This window comes from Leuresthes tenuis, unplaced genomic scaffold (genome assembly GCF_036924035.1).
Source record: "Leuresthes tenuis unplaced genomic scaffold, fLeuTen1.0.hap1 SCAF_14, whole genome shotgun sequence".
In the NCBI taxonomy this organism is placed as follows: Eukaryota; Metazoa; Chordata; class Actinopteri; order Atheriniformes; family Atherinopsidae; genus Leuresthes; species Leuresthes tenuis.
The window spans coordinates 10,677,637-10,701,015 of NW_027325368.1; the positions used below are offsets into that span (position 1 = coordinate 10,677,637).

A 23,379-nucleotide genomic window follows, 5' to 3' on the forward strand; every position below is an offset into this window, starting at 1 on the left:
TTTGAAGATTTGAAGTGCTCCACACTAACAAGCTATAGTAGTGACAATCCACTGTGGTGCACACTGCAACATTCATGTTGAAATTCTAATACATTATGAATAAACAAACTTTTCAAGTTATAAGTACAGTGGTGCAGTTTTATTCATACTTTCTCTGAGGTCATTTTTTAAAATATATTCTTTAGACGCTGCTGTTGAAGGACAACATTGAAAAGAAAATGCATTTGCCCATGAACTGTGAGGCACAAGAGACAACCTAACCGTGTGCTTTAGAAATATAGGCAACATTTCATATTTGATTGTGTCACTCTTCCTAATTCAATGTCCTTTCTTTTAATTCCTTATTTGTTTCTTTAGTACATCTTTCATTGAAAGCCACAGTACATAGAAAACGATGAGGACAACATTTCAGAAGTGAAAGGGGATAACCCTGTTTCAAGTTTTGAAATAGACTGGTATGAATTTTAAAAAAAAGTCTATTTTAGTAACCTTATTCAAACACTGATACGGGGCACATGGTTATGAGGATAATTAGCATTTAGGTGTAATTAAGTCCTACTTTGACACTTGACACTTTGAACTAGGTTTAGCATATAACTTACCAAGCAGATGTTCTGTATCTGTCTGTGATTACTGAAATAATTCAGGAACTTCAGAGGAAATGGTGTCTTTTTATTATTTTCCTGATTTGTTTCAAAATTCCAAACTAGAAAGAAATGAAAGCTAAAATGAAATAAGCGAGGCCTGCAACAATTGAATATAAAATTGAGATGTCCACGTTAAATTGAAATCTCAATGACCCCAAGATTAAGATGAGTAAAATATTCAGAAAAAATTTAAATATCAAGGTGAATCATTATGGATATACACCTCATGTTACTTAAGCTGATTGATTACACTCAAGTTTGGTATGAGTTTATGGTTTGTTTTAACTTTGTGTCTTTATAAAGGTGACAACAAGCTTTGATTTGTGTTTATCTGTGTGAGTCTGAAATGAAGGACCTAGAATAAAATGTTGGAAGCTTCTCCTCAATAAAATTCTCTGTAATATAGATTGGCACCACAGTTGTTTGTTTGTGTTAATGGTGACACACAGTCGTATGTTCAGCTTTCCGACAGGTCCATTAACCAAACAGTTTTAATCCATTGTAATACATGGGAGTTCACCACAGAACATAAACAATCAGAAATTATTCCATGCCTGTCACTAGTCTTCCTCTCTGTCCATCTAGCTCAGACACTAAGACCTCCAGGCTTAATCTGGCCTAAGCTGGTGAGACGCGGTAAAGCACTGAAGAATCAGGATTGTATCCAGTGGGAACACTGTCCTAATCCCCTTCTGCCCTCTCCTTTGTAAACACTCTTCGTTTCCTCATGGTCACTGATGTTTTTCTCGCCTCTCCATTGCTCCGTCACAATGAGCTTCAGAACGGACGCCTGGAATACATAGAGGACAGAAGTGGGAAGCGTAGATTTCTTATAATCTCAAACAGACTTCGGCCTCACGTGGCGAGTGAGGCCTCATGGTCGGAGCATGCCATGTGTTAGTGCGGCGAAGAATTGGAAGATCAGGCCCACGTCTATGCTGCCGGGGATCAAACGCACCAGGGCTCTGATGTGGCAGTGGATACATGGACTCGCCCGGGCCTGCCGGCATAGTGTGGGATACCAAATAAATTACAATGGCCCAGACAGAGAGGAACAGGAGATGGTGTGCCTTGAGGTATGGACATATTGTCTATTTTTCATCAAACATTATTATCTTTTATAAGCCCCCCTGTCATAAACTCACCAGTGGTTATTACTTCAGAGCAAATTTTAACACACAAACAAACAGTCACTATCCAATTTAGTAAAACTACAAGTGACAATTTACTGTAATTTCCTCACAGAGTATACTTCTAACATCATTTGATTGGCAGCAAACTAATTAGTGTCTTGCCTATTTGTTAAAGCTCCACTAAGCAACCCCAGACAACAAAAGCGTGCCCTCTTAAAATTATGTATGTTATGAACCTTATCAAAAGTCCCCACACATCATTCAACTTACATTTTCTTATTATTAGTAATTGCCTGCCGTTATTGAAACATCCTTTACACTGTATTTTCTGTTGTTGTTACTTCAGATAGATGGATCTTGTCTGAGACTCTGCAGTCCTTTTTTCCTTCAAGCCAAACCTCTATTTAGGGAATTACGCCCAGTCTGAATGAAGCTTAAGAAGATTAAAAGAAGAAGATAGTGTGTCTTGAAATAGTGTGTGAGACAAGTTGTTAGAATTCTAAATAAAGCTACACTGTCAAACAAAATGCACGGCAGTCAGAATCAACATCCCAGTGCAACATTCAATAGGGAGCAGCAAAGTTAGAGCGTTACAAATACAAATAGGCAATAACAATGTGACTTTGTTTGGAGTGTGGGAACAGAATGATTTCTGGTAAATGGATAAATAAAGATTTCCGAGAGCTCTCTATAGTAAGGAGAGCCTTGTTGCTATTCATGGAAAGGAAGGGATTGTAAAAGAGTTACAAGGACACAGGAGCTTCTTCTAGATCTGACTGGGTGGGTCAGCACAAGAAAGGAATCAGTTTAGGTTATTACCATATATTACACAATGTTTTGTGGCAAAATAGCAGAACTGAAGCTTGCGCAATCAAGCTATTTCACATTATGAAGCTAACCCAAACTGAAATAGATTGAAAGCCAAACATGCTTGCGCACAACTGTGACTGAATGGAAAGATTATGTCTATCAGTGGATGTTGATGTCTGAATCTATAAAGGTAATCAATGAAAAAAATGATCATCTCCAATGAAGGTCATGCACTCCTCGACATATGCTTTGAAGTGTTCTGTCTCATTAAACCTTCATTCACATTGAGTTTAGGAAGCGCTTTGCCTTCAAGTCATCTGAATCTGTGTGCAGTGAGAATGAGTTTGGTGTTTTCTCACATTAATGAATTTTACCCTAACCCAACTCGAGAGCAAAGGAACTGTCAGAATTTCACATGGACACAACAATAATTCCATCGCTGCACTCAAAGCATGCACATTAATTCTGCGTGATCAGACAACAAGGTAACTTTGACCAAACTTTGTATTTTGGAATGGCTGTGATTGAGTTTGCACTAAACAGGCCCTCTCATCTTTTACAGCTGACTTTTGATATCACAAAGAAAATGTGATTGGCCATGCAATCAGTTCATGCTTGTTGACTTATGTGCCCTTTTCACTCGTGAAAGTCCAGACAAAGTTTCAGTAATGAAAATGAGCATGTCCTGAAAGAGACCAAGCCTCTTTGGCTTATTTCCTAAGTACTACAGTCTCTTTCCATGTGCTAGATTTTAATAAGAGAACTATCTTATATGTATGCACATTTTTGGGGTTCTTAAGCCAAGTGACTTTACTAACTATTTATATATTTCTTAATTTGACAAATTTGCCTGAAAGGATTTAATCATCTTTCAGCATACACCACCTTCTGTCCTTAAACCCTTAGTTTTGTTCAGAAAAGATTCCCCCTCAAAAATTTTGAGAGGATAAAAAAAATGGAAGGAACCTCGGGAGGATTACAGCAGAGGAAAAATGGTACAAAAACATTTTTTTGGTTTTTGTGCAGCAACATTACAGATTGACAATAAATAATAGTTTATGTAATGTAATAGTATTAAAAGTATTAGTATATGAAGAAATATGTTCTTGATGTTCAGTTTTGTTTCATCTTATTCTAATCATCTTTCTCACAAAATTTCTCAAGTAATTACATTTCTTTAGTTTTGCTTTCAGTTTGTTGTTTAAAGAAAACGCTCCTCTCTTCTTTGCTCATATTTCAGAGTCTACGACAAATATAACTTCACAAATATAGCCATGACTTAATATTCAATCAGCACCAATGATCAGCTTTTGCACTGACACCTGCAACATTTGCAACTTCCAGCAACATTTCTTGGAAGACAAATGTTACAGAATCCCAGCATGATATAGTGTGCAAAGTTGTAAAAGATGAATTTGTCCCATAGTGCTCCAAAATGTCTTTAAATTAGTTTCGTGGTATCATGTTTTTGATCGTTCGTGATTGGAGACAAGCTGCCTTACGTTATATTATCCATGTGTTGTGATAGTAATAATAAAATATCTGACTGTGTAACTTGATTACAAGGGTAACACACTGAGTCTGACATTTACAGTACAAACAGCAACTTGATCAACACACCTTGGGGAAACAGAGAAATTCATTAGTAGAGCATACTGGCAGAGAAAATTATGTTGTTCTCAGTCTGCGTTAATGTTTGCTGCTGTGACTGAATAATCTTCACCTTCAAAGTGCTCACAGAAGCCATGCATTATCTCTTGAAGTGTTAATATGTCACTCCCTCTCCAGTCCCTCTCTACATGTTGAGCTCTTTTGTTTGAATATAAAGTTATTTCTCTCTTCCTTTAAGCTAGGCTGTGATTTGAATTCCCCTAATCACGTACTGAAAAGGCTTTCCTCATCTCAATACACAGTTCTGTTGTCTACCTTGTCCTTATGGCCTTGGATGTTCAGACATATTTCTATCAAACATAACCAGCACCATTATCAACCGTCATTTGTATTTGTACGTATCAATCGCACAGGCCTATTTGTGGGTCCACGTTGCATAACAAGAGGACAAGAGGAGATGTTAAATGAAGTGCTGGGGATACAGTCACATGTTTTTATCTCAGGGGGGAATAATGTTGTGTTGATGCTTGGACACTCCTCAGTTAAGCACTCTCAGAAAGCAAATAATCTGGACAGCAAGTAAACCTATTTTTGCCCCTGTTTTGAAAAGATAATAGAACAGATGAATCCTGAATTCCTGAGTGGGTCTAAAGGCATTATCATAGCACAATACAAGCTCTTTGCAGACAGTGAAGGAGTAGGTTTCCACTGAGTTTACATACTCACATTTTGTGGCTTTGTTTTTTACTTATTAGGAACAGGTGAGACTGATTTTTTTGGCATCAGGAGGCAACCTGACTGACGATGTCACCCTGAAAGACAACAGCACGAATACACTGATATAAATCAAGTCGATAGAATAGATGTGTTAAACTGGAGTTCTGCAGAATAGGCATGAACGGAGTGCAGAGTGCCATCTGGTGATTATGCAATGCAAAACATAGTGTGCATTCTAATAGCAATTGTGACTTAGATTATACATTACGATGTAAGATATGTGTGAAAATGAACATCCCACATCATTCTAGTGTAAATCTATATTAAATGGCCACTGCATTCAGACAGTATAGATCGCATAAAAGTATGTCAAATAAATAGGGGTAATATTTTAAGGTAATGTTTGGCAAACATAGCTGCAGCACTCAAAATTTCCTATGAAATTGAAGGTTATCTGTCAAAACATAATGCCTTCACATCATACAATGGTAATCACATAGTTAGTGCTTTAGTCACAGCTGCCTTCAGATGGCAGTGTTGTCTTCTGCATTATTTTCTATTAAAGGAATTCACTACGCATTAAATGGCAAACAGCAGCTTTTTAATACCCTGTAAAAGTACAAAAAAGCAAGCTGAGAGGTTTAAAATGAAATGGGCTAGGATGTGCTGTGTAATCTATTAGGTAGCAGTAAAGGTCTATTATTCATTATGATTGTGTTTACGTCGACCAGAGTACGTTGAACCTACTCAGGGGCAAGCAGTGCAACAAATGTAATGTTTATATGGCATCTAGTGGAAGAGCGCTGTCTCTCTATTACTTGTAAAGCTTATAAAATGTGTCCTAAACAATTAACAAATAGAAAAGTATTGCACGTATATATGACTATGTATGTCACTCAGTAAAAACTCATTCAAATCACTCACAAGTCAAATGACAGTCTAAACTTCACAAATTACATAACACTGGAAGCCAAAGTCATACTATCCTGTTCTAGTGTTAAGCTGAATGTAGCGTTGCACTCAGCAGACTGTTTCAGCACCACAGACAGCGACTTAAGGCAAAACTTTGCTGGTGGAGAGTTTTGCCAACAAAATCATATTTTTGGGGGTAATATAGCCGAATATCATCTATGTATATTGTAAATAGCAGTCATGTAATTATCCCAATAACTTTGTGGTTGTTTTCTATGTTCACTGCTTCTCTTTTTATTTATTTTTGTAGCTTCTGTCGCTCATCTTTGACATCATTGAGCTACTGTTTGAATAGTCCGCTCCCAGATTTTCTCAAATACGCGGCAGGGTGAAGGACCTGCACGGTAAACCTGTGCCAAAGTCGGGCTTTACTCTCTTCACTGGGCTACTACGAGTTGGACAGAAGACGCATGCGTACTGACTTGAAGCAGCCGGTTAGAGAAAAAAAAACCCTTATGTTCCATCGGATGTAATCAAGGCAAAGAATTACCTCTTCTCGCTGTGCATACATGGTGAAATTGTAAGTACTGGTAGCAAACCGATGTATTATTGCACGGTCATTTCGTGAGCGGAGCGTACGTGGTCGTTTCCCAGCATTTTTAATGGCATGTCACTATCTAGCTGTACAGTGGGCTTTTAACAGATCTAGGCAGTGATTTTTCGCTGGTTGTCCGGGGCGATGAAGCTCTATGGTTCTTCATGGTGGCACTTTCCACTGATGTGATGTGCGAATAGCTAATACATTGGTTTCTGGTATTTATTCTCTCAGAAGCCGTTTGATCCCAGTGTCGTTCGTGTTGTTGTTGCTGCAAGACTATAGAGAAGAACAGTGGTTTAGTTTGTGTTATCGTGATTTATTCTTGGAATGGATACGACCACCCCCACCCCCATTTCATCGTCTATATCGTTTGAGTCAAACCATAGCGTACTGAAATTGTGTCAGCTTTGAAGTACCCTACACTTAACGCGTCCAAAATGCCATTTGGCAAGACGCACGAAATCTGCAGCTGATGCCCGCCCGGAATCGGAGAGAAACCGCGGATCCATTTTAGAAATGACCAAATGGTATCCTGTTCAATGAAAGGATGTGATAGAGCGATGCTGCGGTTATAGATTTGCAAGCTGCGCCTTCAGCCCCCCCTCCCATGTACCAAATCTTCTTCTTTTTTTTTTTTTAAGCATCGTGTCTCGTGTCAGGTAGTGGCCGGGTGATGCCGTGTTCTGTCGGAGACGGTTTTGTTACATAAATGATCTTACAGGATTTGGCAGTATCTGACCTGGTGATGACACATTTGTTACAATCAAACAAGAAGTCTTTCTGCGAGCATAGCCTGTCTGTCTCTAGGCCTACAATCCAAGGGGGTTATGATGAATACAAGAGACCTGTATTCCCAGGTATGACACAATGTTGCCTAGAGCTTCATGAAAATCTGATACATGGCAAATTTAAATCAGAAATGAGCATATCTATTTAAGTTCTAATATCATTTGGTTCAGTGAGCATTTCAAACCATTTAATGCACTTCTTTTATGCTTACTTTTACATATGAAATGTCTTAAATGTTGGTCTAAAATTCATTCTTGTTTCACATCCAGTCAGTGTGAAAGGCAACACAGGTCCAGTTGGAGAATAAAAAGACTTAGCTGTTCTTGGCAGGTGCATATTCGGCAGGAGAAGAAACGAAATTGTCAAAATCCTTCTTCCATACTGTTTTTCTCAATAGAAAAAACAACATTCCTTTACAGTGCAGCCTCTGGGCATGCCAGCACATGCTTCAGTCAGACAGCATCAGGTGCACTGCACATAAAACAAACAGACAGGTGTCAACTGGGAGGGTAATTTCAATTTTTTTTTTCTTCCTGCTGAAGGTACTAGCAAAAGTGGATTATGGGCAGGATTTTACTTTATCATTACCTCTACTGTCATATTACAGCACACCCAATGCTGGCCTACACTCATTGCACTGGCAGTGGTTTCTATCACAGTAATGCATTGCAGGCCAAAAGCTTTTTTTTTACAAGATAAAATCTCAGTTACATACTATTCCTGACATCAACACGCTAAAGTCATTGCCTCCCTCTCCTCTGTCTATAGCCCATGGGATCAGAGCGGATGGAGATGCGAAAGAGGCAGATGTCGGTGCAGCAGGAGTCTGCAGCGGGGGGAACTGCACCGGCCCAGCAGGACCAGCCGGGCCAAGCTAACCCACGGGGCTCAAATGCATGTTGCTTCTGCTGGTGTTGCTGCTGTAGCTGTTCCTGGTAGGTTTTCCCCAACTGAGAATGCACTCACTGTGGCACAGCATGGCCGACATTATTGCACGCAAGACAGCACAGCCTGAGCTACTGTGTCTTAACAGCAGGCCTCACTTTCTGTCTCATGCTCTTGACAGATTTGCATGTGATCTGTGGATGTCGGTTTAGCAGCAGCCTCGTTATCTTTATAAAAGCCTAAACATCAAATCCACCGACATATCAATGCAAGCTTTGTACTTGCCTACAGTTCAGTAGTCCTACTGACACATCAGAATCAAAATATGATCTATTTGATCTGTTTGTCGAGGTTCAGAACATCAGGCTCATGTTCTCATCAATTCAATATATATTCAAAAGTCATAGCCTAGACTTCATATATAGAGGCACAAATACAGACATACAGCTCAATAAAAGTAACAATATAGATAGATATTTGAAAAAAAATGACATATGGCTACTATATTCAGCCAATAACTGGAAATCAAACTAATATCTAGATATACTGAATCTATATATATTATGTTCCTTCTGTTAAGCCTGTTTGAAATGTGCAGATGTGTCTATGTACATACTGTTTATCTGCACATGCCAGTAGGTGATAACTTGCCTTTTATATTATACATCTGTACTCTTAGAAGAGTGCCTTTTCTAAAAAACTATTTTGTCTAATTTCCTCCTTATGACTGGACTTTGGATCATACGTACAGTTCACTTTACATTTTTCTCATTGTACTGCTTTTTATTATTTGTTAAAATCTATACTACAATTAGATTGTTCAACCAAATTGCATTTTGTTGTTGTAAAACTTGAACATTAACAATGACAGTTAGGTTATTATGTACAGCATAAAATGGGTGTAAAACAAGAACTTTAAGAGCGCAGTGAATCTATTTAACCCAGTATCATGTGGAATGACATACACGTTTTGCCTTTCAAGTGGCACAAGTCTACATTTGGAAAATTATGTCATGCTGTTTATTATCTTTTATGCTTTTAAGCAGCATGAAATTATAATTTTTTGTCCATATTAACTGTGGTTGTAATATTTTTTTGCTTCACCTAAGTTGTGTTTATCTGGCTGTCTTATCATTAGGAATGAAGATCGGGATGATAGCAACCGAAAGGCATCCTATGACGTCAAGGAAGGGACCGCAGACTGTGAAGACTGGTCAGTTTGACTCCAAATAAACAAATGCTCCATCTATTTTAAACTTTTTTTTCTCCCAGTATAAAATCACCAATTCCCATGTTTTCATATTCTGTGCAGTCCTAAGCCCACACTGGAAGAGGTGCGCTCATGGGGGCAGTCGTTTGATAAACTAATGTGTTGCCCAGCTGGGAGAAACTCTTTCCGACAATTCCTTCGCACTGAGTTCAGTGAGGAGAACATGCTTTTCTGGCTTGCCTGTGAGGAATTCAGCAAAGAGACCAATAAGAGTGCGATAGAAGACAAGGCCCGGGTCATCTACGAGGACTACATCTCCATTCTCTCACCAAAAGAGGTGTGACTATTTGCATATTTTCTTTAAGACTGGGTTTGTTTCAAGGGTAACAAACCACCCCCCCAAAAAAAACAAAAACAAACAAGAATATATATATATATAACAAAATCTACCATGAATCAAACTCCAAAGCTCTAACACTGGGCTGTTTGCTCCATATAAAGTTTTATTAGGCGCTTACTGAATATGCCAGACTGATTTTGAACTCTGAGCAGTTGCCATATTGGCAGAGATTGCAGTGAGTTTTTGGTCCTAGCCAAGACACTGAGAAGCAGAAACATAATACATTTTTACTTTATTTTTTTCTATGAATTATACAAACACACTAGGCAGAAGGTCTATTTTCACTAAGCTTAGAAAGCTCCTTCCCATTGTTTTCAGTCTTTGCATGAAGCTAAGCTAAAAGACGCTTCAACATTTTGTCTTTTGAGCTCTCAGCTGTAAAATTAACTATCAACTCCATCAAATCTTTGTCACAGATAAGGAGCACATGCTGTTCTTCCTAATGGTTTCTTCTCTCATCCCCCAGGTGAGCCTTGACTCCCGTGTGCGCGAGGCGATAAACAGAAACATGCCAGAGCCCAACTTGCACACATTCGATGATGCCCAGCTGCAGATCTACACACTAATGCAAAGAGACTCTTATCCCCGCTACATGAACTCCTCAGCTTACAAAAATCTGCTCAATACTCTGTCGGAGCAGTCCCCTGAATCTTAGGGTGGTGATGACCTGTGATCTTTTAACCCCCACACTTCCCGAATCCGTACCCCCCCTTTTTTTGTTGAATATTCTTTGTATGCTCAGTGTAGGATTACATGAGCCAGGCCTTGGGTCTGGCCCCTCCCAGGGATCTCAGCGCCATTGTGATCTGCACCTGACCGAAGACACTCAGGTCTCAAAATCTCCCGAGGGCTCGACATCACAAGTACTGCTACAGATCAACATAGCAAAACACTCCAAAGGAATATGAATACACTTTATTTCTGTTATCTTTTGCTTTCTTTTGATAGAATTAATCTATTTTATTTGTGTTCAGAGTTTTTTATGGTCTGTTGTTTTTTGTATGATTGTTTGGGGGGGGGGTGATTCCTACTTTAGACTATATATTTATGAGTTTGTAAATAGTAAAAATGGAATTGTGGATATTTTATGTGGAAACGCCTGGTTCTATTTACTGCGTATGAAAATCAAAGCTCAAGTCAAAGGCTACGTGTTAGCTGTACTTGCAGGCAGCTTTGTGGGGTACTGTATGATTCTACCTTGGTTTCACCTTGTTTTACTGAACCTCACACTTTGGTACATGTGGCAGCAACTTGGCAACTCCAGTTCATGTAGAACCTGTGCATGATTAAAAATACTGTAAGTGTGGTTATCGTTGAAGAAACAGAATGTGACAATAGCTCGTCACAGGGTGCAATTTGTTTCCGTAAGAAACTCAAATCAACGCTGGAAGGGTATTTAACCTTTTGTTACTCTGTCTTAACCACAAATGATTGCCTATTTAAGACATGTTTCTTTTTTTATTAAAATGTTACAAACTGCACTCCTGATAGGTTGAAGAAAGTTCACAGTGTCTCAGTGTGACACGAGAAACCTTAGTAATTCTGTATTTACCAGAGAAAGTATTTCTTTTCATTGACAAAACAGAAGTATTGTTAGCACAAATTAACTTTAAATCTAATTATGGAGTAATCAAAACTACACAGTCAGAAAAAAAAATCTTATCAAATACTTTATTTCATGGGTCTATAATTTTCCAATATCTTTTAAGGAATTTCCTGGAAAGGACTATAATTGGATACTAAAAAAAGCTAAATGAAGATTTTAATGCAGATAATTTCTTAACTTGAACCCAAATAATTATGAGTAATGTATTACCAGAGACTTACCATTTTTGGAAGCATTCTGATGTCATGAGAGTGGTAGCATTCTTCTGTTTAAAATGTCTAATTACCGGAAAGAAAACAAGTGAATTTCACAAAACGTCGTACTTTTGTTTTCTTTCTCCGCTTATGCTCAAGTGTTTACTGTTGGCACATTCATCTGACCTGATGAAAGAGTTGGAAAATGTAAAAGTACCAACTAAACCCTCAACTTTTGCAATAATTACTGCAACTATAAGGATTTTTCTTTTCCAAATAACCTCCAGGAAATACATGAGAAAATTACAGACCTGTTAAATAAAGCATCTTCTGATTAATCTTAAAAATGATATGAGATTTTTGACTTATGATCAGAATCGATACTGGGGTCAGGCCAGGTAAGCAGCAACACCAAAGCTACCATGTAAACTGTGTTCATATGTTTAATGAGTGTTTCCATTGACTGAAATTGGAGTTGCCAAGTGTTAAATATTCTTATGTGTATACTTTCATTTGAATTTCTTTGTTGCCTCACAAATGTGTCACTCAAAGACAAGATCCTCACAAGGGGAAGTGCCTTGACATTCAGTTTTATGACATCTTTCTCATGGGCAGCAGTTGTTTTCAGACTCTTGCCGTGAGGGTGGTTACTGGAGCACGAAGCCAGTTTACTGGAAATTGTCCCTCTCGTTGGCCAAATTATCATGTGTTTTGTCTTGATTCCTTAGTCGTGACTTCATCGGTTCATGTTAGGAGCGCAGAGGATGAAGAGAGCACATCTTTGTTTGCTGTGGACAAATAAAGATCAGCGGATAGGGCTGGCTGATCGGATCTTCTTGCCAACCTGTGTGTTTCACTGTGGCACTTGTCTTAGAGTTAACTTGAACTTGATATGTGCAGTTTGAGCTGATGAGTACACCGCGTAGATCAACCTCAAAACACAATCTAAGCCAGTGGTTTGGAGTGATGCCTATAAATGTTACTTCTTCTTCTGTTTACTATATAAAATGTGTTATTTTGCGCTGAGTTTACTGACGAATACATTTAAAAAAAAAACAACAAATAATGTGAATGTTTACAGTATATGGTTTAGATTTTTTTTTCAGCTACTTTCTGAGAAAACAATGACTTGTGGGCATTTCAATTAAGATAAAATAAAGCACAATAATTTTACTGGCTCTGGCGTGATTTTAATTAAACTACATGACACAAAAATTGATACTACAGAAAGACAGAAAAAGTTGTCACTGCCATTGTTGGGACAAAAGAGGTTTTTTCAAATGAGACTGGGCAAGTGTATCTCGCTAAATTTTTGCTTAAAGTATGCAGAAATATGTCAGCTATTAAATGACGTTCTTTGAATTACGTGACTGGTCAGAGTTAAGTTACAACCACAAAGAATACATGTACATATTTAGATCATGCTAAATTTAGATAAATGAAAGCATGAGTGGTGTTAGCTGCAGCTACAGCACTGGTTACAAATATTGGAAACCCTAGATAGATTTTTAGCAGTTTTGAATACATTTTCAAATAAATTACATTTAACTGATTCTATTTGATGAAAAACCATCAGAAAAGGCTTCTCTTTTTTTGTAAAATAGAAATGCAAACACCAAATTTATCTTGGCAATTTTCATGAATATTTAGTTCTACAGGTTCGAAACTATTCTTTTACTCATCTTGATGCTATTCACACCTGTCAGCTTGCAGTTTCTGTCATTCTTTGCTGTCATCTGTTCAAGCAGGTGTCTTCACTGCAGCGGCAGATTTTAAGCTCTCTCGGTTTTCAGAGATATTTAGGTCACAACTTAGTATTAACTTGCTTAAAACATCCATTTTTTATACCCACTTAATCCAATTTAGGATCGCAGGGGGGCTAGAGCCTATCGCAGCCGTCATTGGGCAACAAGCGGGTTACACCCTGGAGACAAAGTTTTTTTTTTTATCCCAACTGGTCACCATCTTTAGGTTGACTGTTATCTGGCATGTGACTTCAAAGAAAGATGCCATCTAGTAGCTATCTTTTATAATTTTAGAAGTTTGCATTCACTCAAATTTATATCCTCTCCTCTTCACTCGGGCAGTTTAATCTGAGCAAGTTTTAGGTCAAGCGATACCTCATCTCAAAACCTTCACAATTTGAGTTGACATCTTCCAGAGTCCGACAGCTATAACTGAAGCTCGCTCCACTTCAAAGATTTCTTCTGTACTTACCCGAGTCACTTAAAGCTTAATCTCGTAACAAAGCAGAGCGACACTGTAGTGAACGGTTGCAGAAATCAGTGTGAGCACATTTAGTGAGTGCGTTTAATCAAGTGTAATTTTCTGTGACCTTTTTTTCTTTTCTTGCATAGTTATCAGAAGCCACAAGAGGCCCAACAATAAGGTAGTTCAAACAGTCGTGAGCTTTTTTTTTTCTGGGTCGTCACACGAATCCTGGGGAAGAGCAGGTTGAGCATTCACAATTCATGCCCCTGAAATGAGCAAGATAGTTTAAGAAGTGTAACTAATCAATAAGAAAGCAACCTCTGATAAGTCACATTAAGTCAATGAGATTCTTCAGACAAACAGAACAAAACATCCTTCCTATTTTGTTTAAATTTCATTAAGTCTTCCTCAATATCACACTTCTTCAACTACTAAACTCTCAGATTGTGGCATATCTGATCTGGGTTCAGCTTTGACTGGGTGGGAGGCAGTAAAGCAGCTCATCAGCACAGAGTGGTTGCACCTGGTAATTTAAAAAAACCCAGCAAAGGGGAACAATTGAACATGTTCCCAGATCCAGCCAATGAGATTGCCCTGTCTCTACACAGATTAATATGCACACATCAGCATTCACTTTGATGTGATGAATATTCCACCAATTACAAAAGTATACTCCCACACACTCGCACACAACATGTTTGTCCTCTCAGATCCTTACTGGCATTAGCACAATGTTAAAAATTTACATGAGCAGAAGACTGAAGGCGCATCATAAAAGACCAGTAATTAAAAGCACTTCTATTTAATCAAATGGATTACATTTTATTGGAGAATTAAATAAAACAATGCAATGCTGTGTGGGGAAAGCAAAAACAACATTTGCCAAAGTGTTAAAACTACGTATAAAAAATGCAGATAAAAGAGAATGAGACAGGATTGATGGCATATATCTGACACAGAAACAACTAATAACAATAGTAAAAGGGATTTGAGGGGTGGGGGGCATCAGGGGAACTGACATTGAGGTCAATCTATGAACAAGATATTTATTCAAACGGTAACCGCAGTGGTTTCTTCGTGTGGCGTGTTGTGAACAATGCACCACAGAATAAAAAGCTCCAATCTGTTGCAGATAAGACGGAACCTGGTCCGGGAATTTTGCTACTTGTCGGAGTGCTGAGGATGATGCCGGCAGATTCAGCAGAACTAGGGCACAAGAAAGCAAAAATTAATTACTCATGTATTCAACTGAGACAGCCATGATCACATAATTAATAAGCAGCTGGAGGGTGCAGTCAAGAGGCTTTGCTTAAGTTTCAGCATCCAAATCCAACCCAGTTGGACAAAAAGACAGGACTCAATAAATTGTTATGGAGGCACCATTTTCTGATTCTCTCTGCTGAACGACTCTATAAAGGGCAGACAGGTGCGTGACACTCATCACCCGACATTCATTCAGATCTGCGTCATCACCATAGACGCCATTCAAACATAAATCAATTGTTGAGGGCCACAGAGGTGGATCAGCTTATGGTTTGAGGGCTGCACAAGGACACACATGTCGAGTTGCTCTGATTGAGGTTACTCATTTTTATCAAACTCTGACCATCAGCAAAAATGAAAATCACAGAAACGTCAAACACCAAAGGCAGACTTGTTGTGCTTTTGTTCAGTCTGTCACACAGCTTCATGTGACACTGGGAGCATTTGCCGGACTGGGAAAGTCTTATTCACTCAAGCAAGCATAAAAATTAAATACCGAACTCTCAAAGCTCCTGTTAATAATTTCCACTCATCCTCTGTGGTGTTGTATGTTTGTATCATACAACATAGCAAGCTTTTTCTTTTCTCTTAACCTCTGAACTGCTCATTATTCAAACCAAGACCCTCTTACGGGTTGACTTCTAGCCTGATGTCATAACGATGTAAGTAATGTATTTAATTATCAGGAGCCTGTAAATGGCGTTTTAGACTGACCATGTACTTTCAACGCCTCAGAATGCTCAAGTAGCTTCAGGGAAGCTTCTGAAAACATTCACGGGTGGAATCGCAAGCACTGAAGATGAAAATTGGACGCGGACAGAACGCAACGCAGCTGCATCTGACTGGGATTCAGCCAATTATTCTGTTTTTCTGGAAGAATGGTTTTTGATTCTGAAATGAATCCAATTATTTAAACTTAAAGAATACAAACTCTGCGTAACGATTGCGTGTGTGCAGTAAAACTTTACAACATTAATGTTAAACTGACCGTGGGAATAATGCTTACAGAAAATAAACACTAAACGACAATAAAAGCCAAAATTATTATTTTTTCCTGTTAGTTACTTGAAAAATGTATACAGAAAACAAGGTAAAAGAGAAAAGGATGACACGAAACTGCTTATATTGTGCTTATTTGGCATCCCTCAGGATGGACAGATGATTTCCAAATCCACAAACTGCTAAGGACGTTCATGCTGTCCAACTCACGCCTTTTGGGTCAGCTAAATTAAAGCTTCCATGTGAACTGAATAATATTTGCCAAAATGGGAAATTTTTCTCGCAGTATAAAGTATCAACAACAATTATTAGCCATTGGTCTTGGCTGATCTTGGTAGGGTATGTTATCAATCCACAGTATTTAGCAGAAGTATGAATAGTGGCGATTCTTCAGCAAAATATCTCTTGTCAAATCAAGTGCCTTGGTTGCTCTACAGTTCCTTGTCTCCTTTGTCTGGTATCATTTGAGTGGAGACTGATTCAGGTACACACAGAGTTGTCACACACAGATGCAGAAAGACCCAGAGGGAGCCTTGCAAACTAGTGGGTGTGATGAAATGTAGGTGTCACACACTAGGGCTCCACACACACAAACTGTGCCTGTGCCTTTAAGTCACAACTGTGCTGTATAACCTGTGAACCTGTGAAAAGTGGAAAAGCGTGCTCAGCATTGGGATGTAAATGTTCTGGCTCACAGCGTGTGTGTTTTTCAAATTACAACATTTAAACTACTGATGATTGTAATGCGGAGTCAGACAACACAATTGCAGAAAGTCTGATGGTCATCTACATGCTAATGGAATGGTTGTCAAGACGGAGTCGGCAAAACCTGCACTAAACAACTTACCTTCCATCTATTTCCACACTGTTGGCAAAAGACAAATGTGGTCATTGGCTCATCAGCACTGCGAGTTTGAACCTGGGAATGAGCAAAACAAAGGAAAACACCAATTATTACAGCATCGTGCTTAATAAATCCACTGGCAGCATTCACTAATTGCACGAATCAATAACCTAATCAAAGCATATAAGGAGCATATTTTCCTATTATTTGTTTAGCTACCCAGCATGCCAGCACCGACAATGCTGCACATGAATAACATAAGACTGCACACTCATCCAGAAGTGCATCTATAAGCTGTTATTTCTACCTGTGTGTAAGTGCAGCTCTTCCCCTTGCATTTGCCACAGGTGAAAAGATCGGTCTGAGTGCCCCCGGTGGTGGCCATCTGGTGGTCCCTGACAGCTTCTTTGGTCAAATTCTTTCTCATTTCTTTCAGCTCATCACTGGCCATTTCCTACAGAAACATACCAATATTACCAATGCCTTTAAAAAAAAAAAAAAGGAAAAAAAGCATCTTATGCTCTGGCTTCCTATGGAGTGTGTGATACTTCTTTAAAACTCTTTTTAAATGAACAGAAAGCATACCTCTGCGGTCATTTTGGCCATCCGCTCTGGAGTCACACTTCCGCACAGTACAGTCCTCCTTAAATTTGGGTTCTTCACATCCTTCAAATTCGAGATCCGGCTTCGCACGCGGTTCTTGTATTTCATGTCTGTGTTCTTAAACTCTTGGAAAATAAGTGAGGCTAGTCAAGGAAATTCAGATCTGACAGTGTGGTATAATTCAGCATCTATTACAAAATCCAGAGCGTAAAACTACACCCTCAAATGTTATGTTTAGAAGTTCTGTTAAATCACATAACTTATAAGGCATTGTACAACTGATAACACAAAAAAAGTCAAGGGACATTAAAAATCTCTCATGTGCTCACATAAACAGCTGAAAACACGATAGCAGTGTTTAGAGCAACACAAATGACTGCTTCAAAAGCATTCAGTGTAAAAGATATATTCCTCAATCTGTGCTCCGAGCTCGTCACAATCGGCACCGATAGCAATGTGATCGTCTGAAAAACAAGACGGGTGTCAGAGGGAGGAAATAAAAAGTTGAAACGCAGTAAATCAAGCAACAGTAACCAAACATAGTGGATATGAAACGCTGAACCTCTCTACCTCCAGTCTGCAGAGCATTGGTCAGCATTTCTCTGCACTTGATCCTGATAGAGTCTGAGGTGTTCGGGGCTCGAGGAAAGCAGTTGATTAACGTGTTGGACGCAACTTCAGTGGGTTCGCTCTTGCTGCTGGAATTACTGCTGGAGCTGCTGTGGGAGTTATAAGAAGCGTCATAACCAGCTACTGCAGCAAACCACGTTAAACACCATAAATGTGGTGTCAAAAGTATTAAAAAAAGAACAAAGTGCCTTTTCCTGTTACCTCTCTTCTTTTGCTTCTGGACTTCCCTGCGAGGGAGAGACAACAGGCGTCGTTTGTTCTTTCCTCTTCTCGTCTGAGGGTTTCTCTCCACCTCCAGGTTCATCTGAAGTCCAAGTGACAGAAATGAAGCAAAAACGATTATCAAGTAAGTTAGAGTGGTACAAGTGGTACTAAAGCTAGTCAACATAAAGCTGGAAGCTTGAGCAAGTTGCCTGACAAAGAAGTGGTGACATGTGTCTCTCTGCTGCTAATTCTGTGCTACTTGGTTATGTTTGGGACATTTGGGCTGCAAACTTTGGGACCTTTGCCGAGCCTCCTTGTGTCATCAGTGTCTGGACAAACGAACGTGAACACACTGCAAAGACTATTTCTAACTCCCAGTCAGGATGTACAAACTAAGCCTGAAAGAGAAAAGCATAATTCGACTTTGCAGATGAGGGCGGAAATACACACAAAAACAAGACGTGACTAAAGCAGCATCTGCTTTGCGTTTTTCATCAACGTCATACGGAGCTGGTCGCTCATGAGTAATAACTATCAGCTGGTCTTCAGCTTCTTCACCCCACACGGATGTGTTGTTGTGAAACTGTTGCTTGTTTTGGAGAGAAGATGATAAGAAACGAGAATAGTTTGTGTGCGACGTGTTAAGTTATGCGTCTGCCTCCTGTTGTCCTCTCCCGGTTCCCTTCTAGTAAATAATAATTACCCAAAAGCTTTTTCCACGACTTGATCAAGGACTTGGCTAGGGAAGTCACCTCCTCGTCTGTGCTCTGCTTGCGGATGGCGTTAACGGACATTCCGATTCTGGTGGACTGTGGAAAGACATCGTGTCAGTGCTTCAGAGGAGCAACAACAACAAACCCTGAGAATAAATGAGCAAATGTACCTGAAGCAATTCCAGAGTCATGGGGACACTGCGCAACTCTTTCAATAGATCCAAAGCTCCGACCTGCAGAGGACAGAAGATCTACCCATTTCACACTGAACTTCTTGGGGATTTTCATTTGCTTATTCATACACGGATGGACAATAACTCCTGACCCGGCATGATATTGGCGTGGCCGGATTTTACTCAAATATGGGTTTAGTCTACACGAGCCTTGGTTTTTCTTGTTGATTCTGTAATGTTTCAAATGCAAGTCAGCTTGCCAAAACGAAATATTAACAGATTTGTAAATTAATTGGTATTGGTACTCAGGCAGAACAGAGTAGGTAGAGGAAAATACATTCTTCTTCACTCATGTATCAACAGAAATGTACATATACTCTGTTTCAAGAAGTAACCGTTTTGATGGCAATACCCCCCCCCCTTTTTTTTAATCTTTATTTGTTAGTCTGATTGTGATGAGATATAAAAAGATATCAAATTCAGAAGTTTGTTATTTTTCAGAAGTTTGATAGAGTAAGAAGTAGCACAAAATGGAAATACTCAAGTTTTATACGAATACCTAGAGAAGAGGACTTGAGTAATTGACCAAAACATCAATCTATAAATACATCGGAAGATTAATACTGCACACAATCGTTAGCCAAAGCTTTATTAATGCTTAACGCCACTGCACTTACTACAGTAGTCACAGCAGCTAGGCGGCTAAATGGTAGGCGAAAAATACGAACTAAGCTAGCTGCTCAGCAGCTTCAAATGTGTCCACACGATTAAAACATGCATGGTGACAACGTTGTTTTGAATAAAATAATGTTTTAAATCGATATTCAGCTGAAATGACCGCATGCAGGATTATGACTTGCTGTAAGGCACAAGGCTAGCAGGGGTTAGTATGCTGCTATGTGGCTACATACTAATAACATAAACAGACTTGTGGGAAAGCTAGTTGTTTGCAGCTAACCGGTGAGTCAAAAACACACATAATAACCATGAATCTTATTGTTAAAGGTAAGAGAGTGGGCATTGGTAAAATAAATACACATGTGCGGATTCTTGTTAGTATTGGATGAACTTACTAGAAGCTATATTCGCTAGCATCAACCCTCATCACATCCCATTAGCGGTTACATTAGCTACACATCAACATTAGCATTGTCGGCTAGCTGCAGGCAGGTAGGCATTCATTCCCCTTAGACAGCTCACCCCGTTCTTCTTCTGCGCCATTTTATCCATCTTTTTCGCGATTCTGATTATCTCCTCTTCCTCCTTCTTCCCCATGTTGACTGATCGGGTGGAATCCAAATGTAAAGGTGCAACCGAAAAAGAAAACTCGCGACAAAGACCTCACCACTGAAGAGAAAGCGGCGGCCTCAACTTGGCGGACCGGGACCGCACACTGACCCTCCGCTGTGTAGCAGACCTGACTAGACGATGCCCGCATAAACTCAAGGAAACCTAATCGAGATAGAACCTATGATTACTTTGGCAGACGCTACAGGGGTTGTTTTCAATAATAAAAATAAATCAAATTTTCAAAAATATATTGACAACATTTTCCCAATTTTGAACAAACATATGGAGTAACACGTCAGACTCATTTCGCTAAGAGAAGAAGTTCATCTATTTTTAGCATTATAGCAAATTATCTTTAGATGGCGTCAAAGAGCCGCTTGTATTTAAACAAGAGACGAACGTGATTGTAATCTAAATAGGTGTCTACTGTAGATTGTTAAGTCATAAGCAAAATAGGGTGTTATTTAGGTAACAATGATGCTCTCAGTTTGTTGGCATTTCCACTACTAGAAAGATAGTTGTATAAATGGTATGTTTTGCTGCAGTTGACAATGTGGCTCCCAGTGTAATTAAAAGGCATTGAAAGAGCCTCGCACTTGCGCAGAGAGTCTTTTGGTTGATCTCTGGCTGTTGATGAAGGCACCGTTGTGCAAACTTGTGACCTAAATAGTAAATGGACTGTGCTTATAAAGCGCTCTTCTGGACTAGTTGACCACTCAAAGCACCTTTACACTACAAGCCGCATTCACTCATTCACACAGCTCGTCTTAACTTTATTCAGTGTTACGGGCAACACAGTCACAGTGTTTTTTTCTCCGTCACTCACATCAACACATTTACATTCTGAGGCAGTACTGAGTTAAGTGCCTCGCCCAAGGACACTGGTGGTCTGGGGAAGCCAGGAATCAAACCACCAACTTTGCAACCGGCAGATGACCGCTCTTCGTTCTGAGCTACATTCGCCTTGTAACAGTTCAAGGTGATGCTTGATACTTGATCTGAAACGGCATTAATGTTTCAGCGATTGACTGACCGGAGCTTGCTAATCCAAAGAGCAAAGGATGTAACCAACTGGTGATTGAAAGTTAGAAAGTCATTCCAAATTATTTAAATAATTTCGCCAAGCACAAAAAAAGAAAAAAAGTGCCATGCTGGTTGTTAAAGTGTTTTAAATATACAGTTGGCAAAAGGGAATACTAGCACAACTGAAAACATATTGGTCGTTCACTTGCACTGGACTGTGTGACCCTTGCTGCCACCCCCATCAGTCAGGCCCCTCCTTCCATGAGCATGCAGGCATGTTATTAGGAAGCAGTAGCTGTTACTCAGCTGGGGGCTGTTAGGAATTGGCACACTGCCTCACAACTGCAGAATAGTTACACAGTGTTGACCTCCTGATGCATTTGGTTCATTAGTTACAGTTTAAAGAGCCAAAATTGAACTCCGTCTCAAATCTATTGCTAGGTATATTGTTGTGGATATACCATAAAGAAATGCATGGAATGTGACAAGTCCAAATACTGACATAATATGTGTTTTGAGGTCTGGCAGTGGAATTACTAATACCTGCTGTGAGGGAAAAGTGCTCTCTAAAGACCTTATTCTGCCTCATGCTGTCAGCAAGTGCGCAAAATCTTTAAACTAATCCCTATTAGGCCAAGACCTTGCAAATCTGATTAGGCAGGCTGCTTGCAAATTCGAATACTCCAAGCTACCTGCAGTATCTGTTGGGAGCAGTAAAGGTTTACTAGTATTATTTAACCCAGACATTTAATTTACTTTCACAAACTCTCACCAGTTCCCTTCTCTCTCAAACCCGTTGGCCTTTTAAACGCACAGTCACTCAGTTTGACTCTCACTTAGTTTTTTTAGTGCAAAGACTCCTTGCGTAACAAACAAAAAAAAATCAGAACAAAATTTTTGCATAATTTTCTTGAGAGTTGAGGTTTCCCAAAAAATAGAATCTCAACGACACATATCTATTCTACTTGAAGAAATGAAAATTTTTCTTCCATAGCTTCAAGAAAAGGCTAAACTAACAGCCTCTGGAAATTCAAAAATAATACAAGCAAAGTAAAAGTTTCCAATCTGTTGCAGCACAGGTCCTGCGTAAGTCCCCCTTTTCTTACCTTATGTGCTGATTAAGTGTTAGCAAAGATTAAGCAAATTGGCCATGATGTTGCATGTCCCAAAATAGCCCTTGAACACCGCTGAGAGGCTTTGACCAGAGCTCGGAGCAACAACAGATGTATACTTTATGCTGTTTTTGCGGTTATAATTCAGGAGAAATGTGAGCTTTACGGTAAGCTTCGTTCATCATATCAGCTGAAATGTTGGTTCTGTTTTGTTTTCTATTTTGTTTGATACAGGATGTAATTTGTCTGAATGGCTTGTATGATTTCCGTGTGTAAGGCCTGGGTCCATAATCACTTAGACTTGCTGTTCACAGTGTCAGTGGACGGTTATTATTAATGTTGAATTGGATTTGGTCATGGCATTGTTTCTTTTTACTGTAGACTTATATATACATGATAACTGTTAAATATGCCAAACAACATACTGTTTGAACACAAATGCATATCTTTTAATGTACTGACATGCTCTCCTCTGCCATTTTATTATCAGCCAAGTATTTGTTATCTCTTATTATACGAATATGATAGACAAAATACATTCAAATGATTAAGTCAGTTTTTTTGTGTGTCAACAGTTCAGCACTAAATCTTAGTTCATGGAGTGGACTGTATGATGTTCAGGTTTTGTTTAAAAAGCTTGTAGCTGTTTAAACACCTGTAAGTTTATATTTTAGGGTGTAGGTTATGACACTGTTAAATAAATTGCCCTCCGCAGAGTGTAATTTACTGTTTTTCTGGGAAAATAAAAGGCAATGTTAACCACTTTGATTTACCTGTGACAACAAATATAAGGGAAAAAAAA

At 39.1% G+C, this 23,379-nt stretch overlaps 2 protein-coding genes across 3 annotated transcripts; one reads left to right on the plus strand and one right to left on the minus strand.

Moving 5' to 3' along the window:
• The first annotated feature begins 6,247 nt into the window (after nucleotides 1-6,247).
• rgs20 (regulator of G protein signaling 20) lies at nucleotides 6,248-12,669 on the plus strand. 2 transcript variants are annotated; one of them, XM_072363725.1, is made up of 5 exons: nucleotides 6,248-6,410; nucleotides 7,986-8,152; nucleotides 9,241-9,315; nucleotides 9,415-9,649; nucleotides 10,179-12,669. In XM_072363725.1, the coding sequence occupies exons 2-5, from the start codon at nucleotides 7,989-7,991 to the stop codon at nucleotides 10,365-10,367; spliced, it is 663 nt and encodes a 220-aa protein (XP_072219826.1). In that variant the 5' UTR covers nucleotides 6,248-6,410; nucleotides 7,986-7,988; the 3' UTR covers nucleotides 10,368-12,669. The 2 variants fall into 2 exon arrangements, with proteins under 2 accessions (XP_072219826.1, XP_072219825.1); XM_072363724.1 differs by lacking the exon at nucleotides 6,248-6,410 and adding an exon at nucleotides 7,122-7,285.
• Nucleotides 12,670-14,519: 1,850 nt separating this feature from the next.
• On the minus strand, nucleotides 14,520-20,575 carry tcea1 (transcription elongation factor A (SII), 1). Its single transcript, XM_072363860.1, has 10 exons — nucleotides 20,353-20,575; nucleotides 19,150-19,212; nucleotides 18,970-19,075; nucleotides 18,264-18,366; nucleotides 18,003-18,151; nucleotides 17,840-17,896; nucleotides 17,415-17,569; nucleotides 17,137-17,283; nucleotides 16,833-16,904; nucleotides 14,520-14,929 (listed from the first exon to the last, which is right to left on the minus strand). Exons 1-10 carry the CDS (start codon nucleotides 20,425-20,427, stop codon nucleotides 14,921-14,923), a joined length of 936 nt encoding a protein of 311 aa, XP_072219961.1. The 5' UTR covers nucleotides 20,428-20,575; the 3' UTR covers nucleotides 14,520-14,920.
• Between the last annotated feature and the right edge of the window lie 2,804 nt (nucleotides 20,576-23,379).